The sequence below is a fragment of the Olea europaea genome, chromosome 12 (genome assembly GCF_002742605.1).
Source record: "Olea europaea var. sylvestris chromosome 12, O_europaea_v1, whole genome shotgun sequence".
Taxonomy (NCBI): domain Eukaryota; kingdom Viridiplantae; phylum Streptophyta; class Magnoliopsida; order Lamiales; family Oleaceae; genus Olea; species Olea europaea.
In genome coordinates this window covers 314,708-325,809 of record NC_036248.1, presented here as the reverse complement: position 1 = coordinate 325,809, position 11,102 = coordinate 314,708, and the positions used below count along the sequence as shown (strand labels likewise).

General features: G+C 34.4%; 1 protein-coding gene and 1 pseudogene across 1 annotated transcript; both read left to right on the top strand.

Moving 5' to 3' along the window:
• The first annotated feature begins 3,686 nt into the window (after positions 1-3,686).
• On the top strand, positions 3,687-8,627 carry LOC111407072 (annotated as a pseudogene).
• LOC111405057 (laccase-12-like) lies at positions 8,605-11,096 on the top strand. The gene is made up of 6 exons (XM_023033745.1): positions 8,605-8,751; positions 8,863-9,014; positions 9,281-9,525; positions 9,667-9,795; positions 9,924-10,880; positions 10,964-11,096. The coding sequence occupies exons 1-6, from the start codon at positions 8,632-8,634 to the stop codon at positions 11,092-11,094; spliced, it is 1,734 nt and encodes a 577-aa protein (XP_022889513.1). The 5' UTR covers positions 8,605-8,631; the 3' UTR covers positions 11,095-11,096.
• Positions 11,097-11,102: the final 6 nt, after the last annotated feature.

Below are 11,102 nucleotides of genomic sequence, written 5' to 3'. Positions count from 1 at the left end.
AGATTTGAATTGACTTGAACTGGACACACCAGGTTGAAATCCTCTACTGTCCCTCCGTGGTGGTCTATAGCTAGAAGCACTTGCCATTGTCTGACTACCGCTTGCTCTGAACATTGTTTGTTCTCTACCACTTGGCCTATCAGAAATGCTCTTTTCTATTCTCAAAGATGATTCCACCAATTTGCCAAATACATTCTAGCCTGCAGCTGTTACTACTGATTGGATTTCTTTCCTTAACCCATTTTCAAATCGTCTACATTTATCAATTTCGTTGCTTACCAGAACTTGGGCATACTTTGAAAGTTCAATAAATTTCACCTCATATTCTGCAGCTGTCATCTGCCCTTGTACTAGTTTCAAAAATTCCTCTTGCCTTGCATCTTTATAGGATCGAGGATAATAGGCATCGTAAAATATACGACGAAAATCTGTCCAAGTAATGATGGAAAGGTCTAGACATGTGCTCCATACCGACTGTCACCAATCATACGCACCCTCCTCTAATAAGAAGGTGGCAAGACACAACTCTCGATCGTCTGAGCAACCCATAACATCAAATACCCTTTCTATCTTGGTCATCCATGCATGCGCAACTACAGGATCGACTGTGCCAGTGAACACTTTAGCCCCTAACTTTGTAACCCTCTCAATACTAAAATCTCTGTCAGTATTACGCATAGCAGATGCAACGGCAATAACAATTCTTTCAACAGCAGTAGGATCAGTTTCAATCACATTTCCCTATCCCTATTGTTCAGGAGGCTGGTGAACTGATTCATCTACTCTCTGGGCTCTCTCAGTTCATCTCTATCAAAAGCAATGTGAGACTAAGACAACATGTCTCGGAGCCTTCGAGTTTTGCCACCACGAGCCATGACTCACCTATAGTTATACATGATATACTAAACATCAGAATATATTCATGTACAATGCAAACCCATGAACTCTAATGCATGCTCTGATATCAAATTGACACATCTCGCCCCGTGTAACACCACTAGATCCGGACGTGGCATGTGCCGATGATAGATACCAACTAAAAGTCGGACCCACCATCAAGCCTACTACAAATACAATATATCATTTTTTATACAACATTTTTCTAACAGAATTTCGGCATTATCTCCCTTGTAAACAGGACTAACCAATCTGTAATCAATTTCACACAAATTCCAAACTATAGCATAACACAATAAAGATAAGCTGAAATCTCAACCTTTACTAAGAAATAAAATGAAATATACATATGGATACAAAATACATAGTGAGCCCCATAACTATCTACAAGTAATGCAAAATCACATCTAGACATGAACATGTGTCCCAAAATACTAACTACATGTTCTATGAAGTGAGTCATACTAACAAACTCTGTTGTGTGACTCTGACTCCAAAATCAAGGCTCAACTCCAAAAGATGCCCAAATTTTCAACTGCTGCCTGATAAGGAAAAATGTGGAAAAATATATGAGTTGATAACTCAGTGAGTGAACAAGTTCAAAATAAATATACTTTTTCATTTATACATTGTTATTGAAAATCAAATTCATATCATATGATAATTCACAAATTACCATCATGTAATTATAGCCAAAAAGTAAAATATTCACATAAGGTCATAAAATATCATCTTAGAATCATGATTTAACATCAGTTGATAATCATGCTATAGTCTCATCACATCAAACGTGTTGAAAAATCCACCAAAAATGTACCATTTGACTGAAATATATAATCCGCCTCTCGGGTTAAAAACTTTTGACACGGGCCTTTGGCCCCCTCCGTGAACGAAAGCTGGTCTCAAAAACCTTTCACAATCAATTCTAGAACACGGCCAAGGTCCTTCTGTGAACTATATGTACACGATCAAGATCAATGTCAGGTCAAGACCCTCCGTGTAGGATAGAACACAGCCAAAGCCCTTCTGTGAACTAGAAAAAGTATATAATCTTGGGTACTTTTCTGGCCGATCTCAATATTACATGTCTCACATACCAAACAAATCTCAATATCACATGTCTTACATACCAAGTCATAAATATGCCATAAATAATCTTTGATATTCCACATAGATTATAATAAAAGAGATTTACATAATAACCATGTAATTCGAACACATAATTGCATATAATTGCACATACTTTAACAATATATTTAATTTATAAATATTTTAAAAATATTTATATTCTTCCACTCACAGAACTATGTACGTCAAAATCAACTTGATTGGTACGCTGTCCCGATATCCGTATCGCCGCATGAAATATAACATAATTTTTAAATCAATAATTAACTAATTTAAGTAATTTCTATTAATTAAATAGGCGATACCCAAACTTAATTATTCCACGTTTAGGCAATTTCTGAAGTCTCTTTAATTGCTAAAACTAATTTTTCTTTCATTTTACTCAATTTCATAGTTTATTATACTTAACTCCTTCAATAAAATTGAATTTAATCTAACAACCTAACAACTGTAAAATCAGACATAACCTTTCAATAAGTAACTTTTACTTACCTTTCAAAATTGAGAAATTCAAACCTAATAGTATAACCCACTTAATTCCTAACACGTTGGCGAGTTTTCCCTTTTTCTTCCTCTTTTCCCTTTTTTTTTTCCTCTTTTTCCTTTCTCTTTTTCTCTCTTCTCCTTCTCCGTACCGTTTTCTTGTGTGTTGTGTGTTATTAAATTGGTTTTGGGTAGACCAATTCAATTCCACCGCCTCATTATACTATATATATTTTTTTATTTGACTTTTTTTTTTAAACTTAATGTATTACAGGTTTTGTGGTGGAAGGGGGTGGTGGTGGTCACATGTGGTGCATAAGAGACGATGGTTTTTGGAGTTTGGTGTGTGATGGTGGTGCCTCAAGGCCACTATTTATTGATCACAGATGCGACGCTCGTCGCGGTGGTGTTGGTTTTACTGTTGATGTTGTAGTGATGGTGATATCGACGATGGTGGTAGTGGGCGGCATCAGCGGTGGTTGTTGGTAGTGATGTGGTGCTTTGCAGTGGTGGGATGGGGCTTGGATGCTGTTGGTGTTGTAGCAGTGGTAATGATGTTGACGGTGGTGGCGGTGGACAATGTCACTGGTGGTGGATGTGGGTGTATGTGACGATTTTATTGGTTGACTGAAAGTTGTGATCAATGTGGTGGTAGTTTTGGCGGTGGCGGTGGTGGTAGTGCTGTTGGAGGCAGCGTTGAAGTGGTGGTCATAAGTGTTAGTGATGGTTACAAATTATTTAGTTGATTGTGACCAGTGAATTGGTTAATTGGTTAGTCTGTAACCAATAAACAGTATGTAATCAATGAAAAAGATAAATTGTAATCAATAAATACAGTTAAACCTCGATAAAGTAATACCCTCGGGATCGGAAAAAAATATTCATTTAGCGAGGTTATTTATTTATCGATAAATGAATAAGTTATTCATTTATCGATAAATAAATATTTATTATTTTAGAGAGAGCTTTTCAGTATAAAATATGTACATTGTATGTGGTAAGAAAAATCAAAAGACACTAATCAAAATATTATTTGAATATAGGGAAGCTGTGAAACTTAATGTTTTTAAAAACTAAGTTCACGTACATAGCAAATGAAAAGGTTTAGTCTTTACCTATAAAAGCTAGATGTTTGGAAGACATATTCCAAGCACATACAATATTTTGTTTCCCCTCCAATGTCTTCTCATCATTTGATAGGAGTAAAAAAATCAACTTTAACCGATAAAATGAGGAGTGTAATATGTGAGAATAAGAAAGAGAATCCAACTATTAGCCAAAAAGATATGCAAGCATGGGTGCAACAAAAGTTTGATTTGACTATTAGTCAATCAACAATATCGAACACTTTCAAAAGGGCGTCGGAATATTTGTCAAATGAGATGAAAAATAGCGATGTTAAAAGGCACAAATCGGCTAAATACCCTGATTTAGAGAAAGTTTTGTATGAGTGGTTTCTTCAAATGCAAGATAAAGTGAACATGTCTGGAGAAATTATCTAAGGAAAATCAAAAGAGCTTTTGCAAAAAATGTATGGTGAAACTAATCCAGAATTCAACTTTTCTAGTCGGGTTAAAACGTTTCAAGGCAAGATATGGAATCAAATCTTACCGACGTTTTGGTGAAAGTGGTTCAGTTTTCATGGAGAACATTGAAAATGCTTTACCTGGAATACGATCAAAACTAGACCAGTTTTAGTTGAATGATATTTACAATATGGATGAAACTAGATTATTTTACCGATTGGAAGCTGATCATTCACTTGCTACCAAGCAGCTCGAAGGACGCAAAAAAGATAAGGAGAGAATTATTGTTGTTGTTTGTTGCAATGGTGATGGATCTGACAAAGTACCACTTTGGGTTATTGGTAAGTATGCAAATCCTAGATACTTTAAAAATGTGAAAATGAACAATCTTAATTGCAAGTATCGATCCAACAAGAAAGCTTGGATGACTGGCTTGCTTTTTCAAGATTTTGTTGGTTGGTTTGATAAGAGAATGAATGACAGGAATGTTCTCTTAATAGTAGACAATTGCCCAACTCATCCAAAGGTAGTTGAATGCTTGAGAAATGTAGAGTTGTTTTTCTTACCTCCTAACACAACGTCTAAGATTCAACCATGTGATGCTGAGATTATTTGAGCATTTAAAGCTCATTATCGTCGTCGTTTTTATTCTAGCATCTTACAAGGCCTTGAGGTTGAAGCATCAAATCATGAAAAATTTAATATTTTGAATGCTATTAATTTTGCTAACATGACTTGGAATTTTGATGTGAAGACAACAACAATTGCAAATTGTTTTCGACATTGCAAGATTCAATCAGAAGAAAACAATGTTCTCGAACCAGAAGTTGGTAAATTAGATGAAGGTATCCAAGGATTAAATGATGTCATCTCTAATTTATACTATAGAAATGTGATGGATGTTGAACATCTTTTGAACTATCCTAGCAAGAATGATGCAGTTATGGAATCACTTACAGACGAAGAAATTATTCAATCGGTAATGAACAGTAATGATGATGAGAATGATCCTGAACCAGATGATTGTAGCGTTGTCCCAAATGTGTCGTCAAAAGAGGCATTTCAAGCAATAGTCACCTTAAACAACTACTTGCTACAACACGAGCAAAATATTTCGGAAGTTGTGTATGCTCTACAAAAAGTTAAGGATGGGGTTCATTTTGATTTAGGTGGGAAGAAAAAACAATCAATTATAGATTCATATTTTCAAAAGGAATGATTATTATACGGGTATTGTTGATTGATTGAAAAATTTTGTTCTATATATATATATATTTTTTTTTTCTTAATAAAATCCAGTAATTATTACTTTATATTTTTATTGGGCCCTTAAGAATTCAATTTTTTTTATTACTTAATGCATTTAGCGAGGTTATTACTTTAGTCCATTGGCCCAAGTCGGGATCGAAAGAAATTATTATATAATCGAGGTTATTACTTTATCGAACATTACTTTATCGAGATTTAACTGTAATGTGTGACCTGAAAAATTAATAATTTGTGACTGTTTAATAAGTTGTGACATGTAATATTTGTGATCTTTGATCTATAAATTTTATTATTCTTGATCGAAAAATAATATGTGACCTATAAAATTTTTGATTTGTGATCGAAAAATAAGTTGTGACCAATAATTTGAATTTGTGACTAAAAATTAATCCGTGACTAATTAATTTTTTAATTCGTGACCGATTGTGATCGTAAAATAATATGATAAAAATTTCTAATTTGTGATAAAAAAATAATAAGCGTCTAATTAAATTGTTAATTTGTGATCAAATTGTATAAATATGTGATCTAAATATATTTAATTAATTAATTAAATCATAAATATATTTTAATAAAAATCTGATTTTTGAAGTTTGAAACTTGTTTTCTTAATTTCGAAAATGCCATACTTAATCTTCTTACTTATGAAATTTCCACTTTTTATAACCCTTGTCATGGAAGATGGCCTAACATTGCCGGTATTGGTCCGTGTCTGGCCATATCATAATGTGGTCCAAGCAACTTGACACGTGTATACATGTTAGAGATAATTACTCAAAAAGGGCAGTGAAGTATAAGTTTGATTTGAACTTGTAGTTATCCTATCAATTATTTATCCATTTTCCACCCTACTTAACGACTTAATAGCTACTTATAAGCTGTTTTCAGTAACAAACTTAAATACCAACTTCAATCCATATTCTCTCTTGCTTTTTTCAACCATGTTTAATCTCTAAATGATGTCTCTTTCTTCAATTTGAAGTTTAAAATTTAGAGATGTTAAAGAATTGAGCTAAAATTTATATACTCACGTTCAAGTTCGATTAAATAAACGAGTTAATGAATTTGTAACTTTTTCCTTAGTAAAGAGTTTGTAAATCGACAAAAAAATAAAATAAAAATCGATGTCCTTTAACTACTCAACTTTAGTAAAGTTAAAGAATCAAAGTAATCCCAACAATTCTATAAGCGTACCAATATTAATTAATGATCTTTGAGAAGGAATCTAATCTTAATATTCAATGTAATATCAAAGTCCAAAATATCCGTGTAAATGGTCCAATGAGAAGTCGAATATCAAAATTGGTATTCTTAAAAGATCCACCTAGACATGTTAAGAGCAAAATCCCACATCTCTTGACTATGAAATTTATATTGAATGTACAAAGACTTTGGTTTATTCATTATAGCAATATTGACATTTTAAGATATAATTTCACTATTCAATACTAGATGCATGGCGAAATGAAAAACTCTTACCTTCTCCTTCCTTTGATTACTAACAAAAATGCGGTTGTTCGTATTTCTTAAATTACCTCACACATTGTCAAAAAAATTGAATTTAAGTACTTTTTTAAGCTTAACCAAACACATTCTAAATTGACGTGTAAAATAGTTGTAGAGCCAGAAAAAATGTTGATGTAGTTTTCTCATAGACAGCCCACCTAATTCAGTTATCAACAAATTATCTTGTCCATATAGGATTTCTCTTAACTGGATTGCTATGTAAGACCAACTCAAAATTTGGTGACGAATAATTTATTACATTTTTTCACCTAATTAACGAACTAAAAATCAAACAAGAAACTCTCTCTCTCTCTCTCTCTCTCTCTCTCTCTCTCTCTCTCTCTCTCTCTCAATATGTCTTGTCGGACCCAATCATACTTCAAATACAAGTGTCAAACGTAGACTGAATTTTCACTTCTTACAAACATTATTGGTAGGTTTGTTCTTTTGATATAAATCCGTTTGGTCAAATTTATAATTCAAATTTTATTTTAAGTCAATATGAACCATTAATTTTAATTACATATTTAATAGAATTCATCGCTTTTTAACCACACATGTCATCAATTTTTTTAATCAAAATTTCTAAAAATATGATTTTAATCTCCATCAAATAGGGACATAATATTATAGTATACGTAGATAATGTGTGTTAAATTATTAAATATTATCATCTAAAATTTTAATATTAAACTGATCTTGTAAATGTCATCATTTAAAATAAGTTGAGTTCATTTCTTATTCAAGATCCTAAAACAGACCTTTGGCTGCACTTATTCAATCCACTTAATTCATATAAAAAAAAGAAGAAGATTATTAGCAATATTTGAAGGCCATATTCAATACAAAATATCTTGATTATTAGTAAGATAATAATTTTCTTCAAAAGTCCAACAATTTTACATAATTGTTACAATTTCAAAATAACAAAAAAAAAAACATATTATAATAAGTGGGGTTATTATGCGATTATTAGTATTCCAAAATCAGATTCAAATAAGCATGGAGATGGCTAATTCTTTCTTCAAAATTATTATTATTATTGTTATTACTTATTTATTTATTTTTTTAAACTAAAGTATGATTATCTTTTAAACTAAAACTATTTCTAACTAAAAGTTTCAATATTGTCTGAAATGTATTTATCTAAATTATAACAAATGAGGTAATTATTATTTATTTATTTTTTTTTTTTTTTTGATATCCAGGTATCCACCTTACGGTGACTAAATTCTGGAGTCTACACCTTGGTCTCTCAAACTGCAGACAGGTTAAACCGCAAGTTGTGCCAGAAACTGACCAGTGCTCAAAAGCCCCCCCAACTGATCTGCCAAAGTGCCAAGCAAGTCGTTTTCCATCTTTGCACCTTGCCTTCCAGGATAAATTCTGCCTTCCAGGAGAATATCTGTCTTCCAAGAACCTTCCAGGAATCAAACTCACGACCTCTGATTTGTCAGCCTTGAAGCGCCCTCATCTTTGCCAGTTAGAATGTGCCCTGGGGGGCACAAATGAGGTAATTATTATCATACGGTAGGCGAGTTTCTCAGAAAGATAGAGTATCTAATAGTTCAGCACCTCCCACATCAGAAAGAAGAGTTGTAAGCAAGTGTTAATCAAAATAGTTCAGTACTTCATTGATAGGCCAGTGGGTGCACCAACTCATTTAGTGTTGAATTAAGTGTTCCCCTAAACCTAATAAAGAACAACCACTCTCTCTCTCTCTCTCTCTCTCTCTAAATCTCTTGTATATAAGGGTTTCCTCTCTGTCTTATTCTTCCACAGACAAGCATCCATTTCCATTTACATCACATTCTATAGAGAAATGGAGTCCTTCAGAAATACTATCAATCCCTTATGCACTTTCTTGTTTTTAGGCATATTCTTGCACTTTGCAAGCTCAATGCCAAGAACAAATGCAAAAACTCATTACCATGATTTTGTTGTATGTTTTTGACTCACTTTTCCATATTTTATCTTTCTTCATGTTTGCTCCGAATTACTTTGAAATTAATAATTATTAACATTGATATATACACCATATATGGAACTGCAGGTTCAAGCAACACCAGTGAAGAGGCTGTGCAAAACCCACAACACTATTACTGTGAATGGAATGTATCCGGGACCAACGTTGGAAGTGAACAATGGTGATACCCTAGTTGTCAAAGTCACCAACAAAGCTCGATACAATGTCACCATTCACTGGTAACTATATATTATTCATTAATAAAGTATACCACCCAGAGTGACTTGTATGAAAACAAGAAGAATATTCATTCTCTAAAAGTTTAAACTTTTCAATTACACACGCAGTTGACATACTTTCAGGAGTGTGAGAAAGGTTTTACAAAAATTGCATATGCAAGACATCTTATTTCAACACTAAAAATATTTCTTTTTTCAACAATTTAAGCTTGGTAGAACAATAATTACTAATCCATTGTGCATTTTTGTTTGACCAATATATATAGGCATGGGGTGCGACAAATGAGAACTGCATGGGCTGATGGACCAGAATTTGTGACTCAATGTCCAATTAGACCAGGAAGCACTTATACTTACAGATTTACAATACAAGGACAAGAAGGCACACTTTGGTGGCATGCCCATAGCTCATGGCTTAGAGCCACCGTCTATGGAGCCTTGATTATTCGGCCACGACCGGGAGATTCCTATCCCTTCCCCAAGCCAAAGCGCGAAACCCCTCTTCTTCTTGGTATGTTAAATATCTTATTTCTTGAGATTGGTGCCTACACCAACAAGTCGAGGTCATAATGAAAGCACAACTTAAGTGATCAGTGCATATATATTTATTATTTTCGAAATTTGGGTTGACACTGGTTGGGATGGCTATCAGGTGAGTGGTGGGATGCAAACCCCATTGATGTTGTGAGGCAAGCTACAAGATCAGGAGCTGCTCCAAATGTTTCCAATGCTTACACTATCAATGGTCAACCTGGTGATCTTTACAACTGCTCCAAAAAAGGTCTGTTTCTACATTTATTCTCCTATTACAAATCCTAAAATTAAATATCTTCTCTTCCTAATTAGTCACGTTTGGACTAAAGACAATCACAAATTGACTAGAATGTCTGACACTATATTCTGATGCAGATATAATCATAGTTCCGGTGAATTCTGGTGAAACAAATCTCCTCCGAATCATTAATTCTGCACTCAATCAACAACTCTTTTTTAAAATAGCCAACCACAAGCTTACGGTTGTTGGTGCTGATGCTTCTTATCTCAAACCCTTCACCACCTCAGTTCTCATGCTCGGACCCGGCCAGACTACCGATGTCCTGATCACTGCCGATCAGCCACCAGCCAAGTACTACATTGCAGCACGTGCCTACGCTAGTGCTCAAGGTGCACCATTCGATAATACTACCACCACAGCCATTCTTGAATACGAGACTGCCCCTTGCCTAGCTAAATGCACATCGACCAAGCCAGTTATGCCTTCTCTCCCTTCATTTAATGACACTGCCACCGCAACTGCCTTCACAAAAAGCTTAAGAAGCCCAAGAAAAGTCGATGTACCTACAGAAATTGATGAGAATCTCTTCATTACAGTTGGTTTAGGACTCAAAAATTGCCCCCGTGGTGCCAGTCGTAGAAATTGTCAAGGCCCAAATGGGACTCGATTCACTGCTAGCATGAACAATGTCTCATTTGTGCTTCCATCCAAATTTTCGCTGCTGCAGGCACATCAACAGCGTATTCCTGGAGTATTCACAAGTGATTTACCCCCAAATCCACCTCGAAAATTCGATTATACTGGTAACGTAAGCAGGTTGCTACGGCAACCCGCTCGGGGAACTAGGGTTTACAAATTGAAATATGGATCAAGAGTACAAATAGTGTTGCAGGGAACAAGTATCTTCACAGCTGAGAACCATCCAATTCACCTTCATGGATATGACTTCTATATCATTGCAGAAGGATTTGGAAATTTCAATCCAAATAAAGATACAGCCAAATTCAATCTCATTGATCCACCGCTAAGAAATACAGCTAGTGTACCTGTTGGTGGATGGACCGTGATTAGATTTGTCGCGGATAATCCAGGTGAGAACTAACATAAATAATCCTTTGGAAATTCATTTTCTTAATGTCATTTCTCATATTTGTTAAATTGATGTTTTAAACAGGAGTATGGTTAATGCACTGTCACTTGGATGTTCATATTACCTGGGGTTTGGCAACGGCTTTCTTGGTGGAAAATGGAGTGGGAGAATTGCAAACGTTAGAGCCACCGCCAGCGGATCTTCCCCTCTGCTAATAGACCAA

Excerpts from the sequence above, each read along its gene's own strand:
- LOC111405057 (XM_023033745.1), top strand. The coding sequence starts at position 8,632 with ATGGAGTCCTTCAGAAATACTATCAATCCCTTATGCACTTTCTTGTTT. Across the intron at positions 8,752-8,862 it reads CTCATTACCATGATTTTGTT|GTTCAAGCAACACCAGTGAA; the intron begins GTATGTTTTTGA and ends ATGGAACTGCAG. Across the intron at positions 10,881-10,963 it reads ATTTGTCGCGGATAATCCAG|GAGTATGGTTAATGCACTGT; the intron begins GTGAGAACTAAC and ends TGTTTTAAACAG.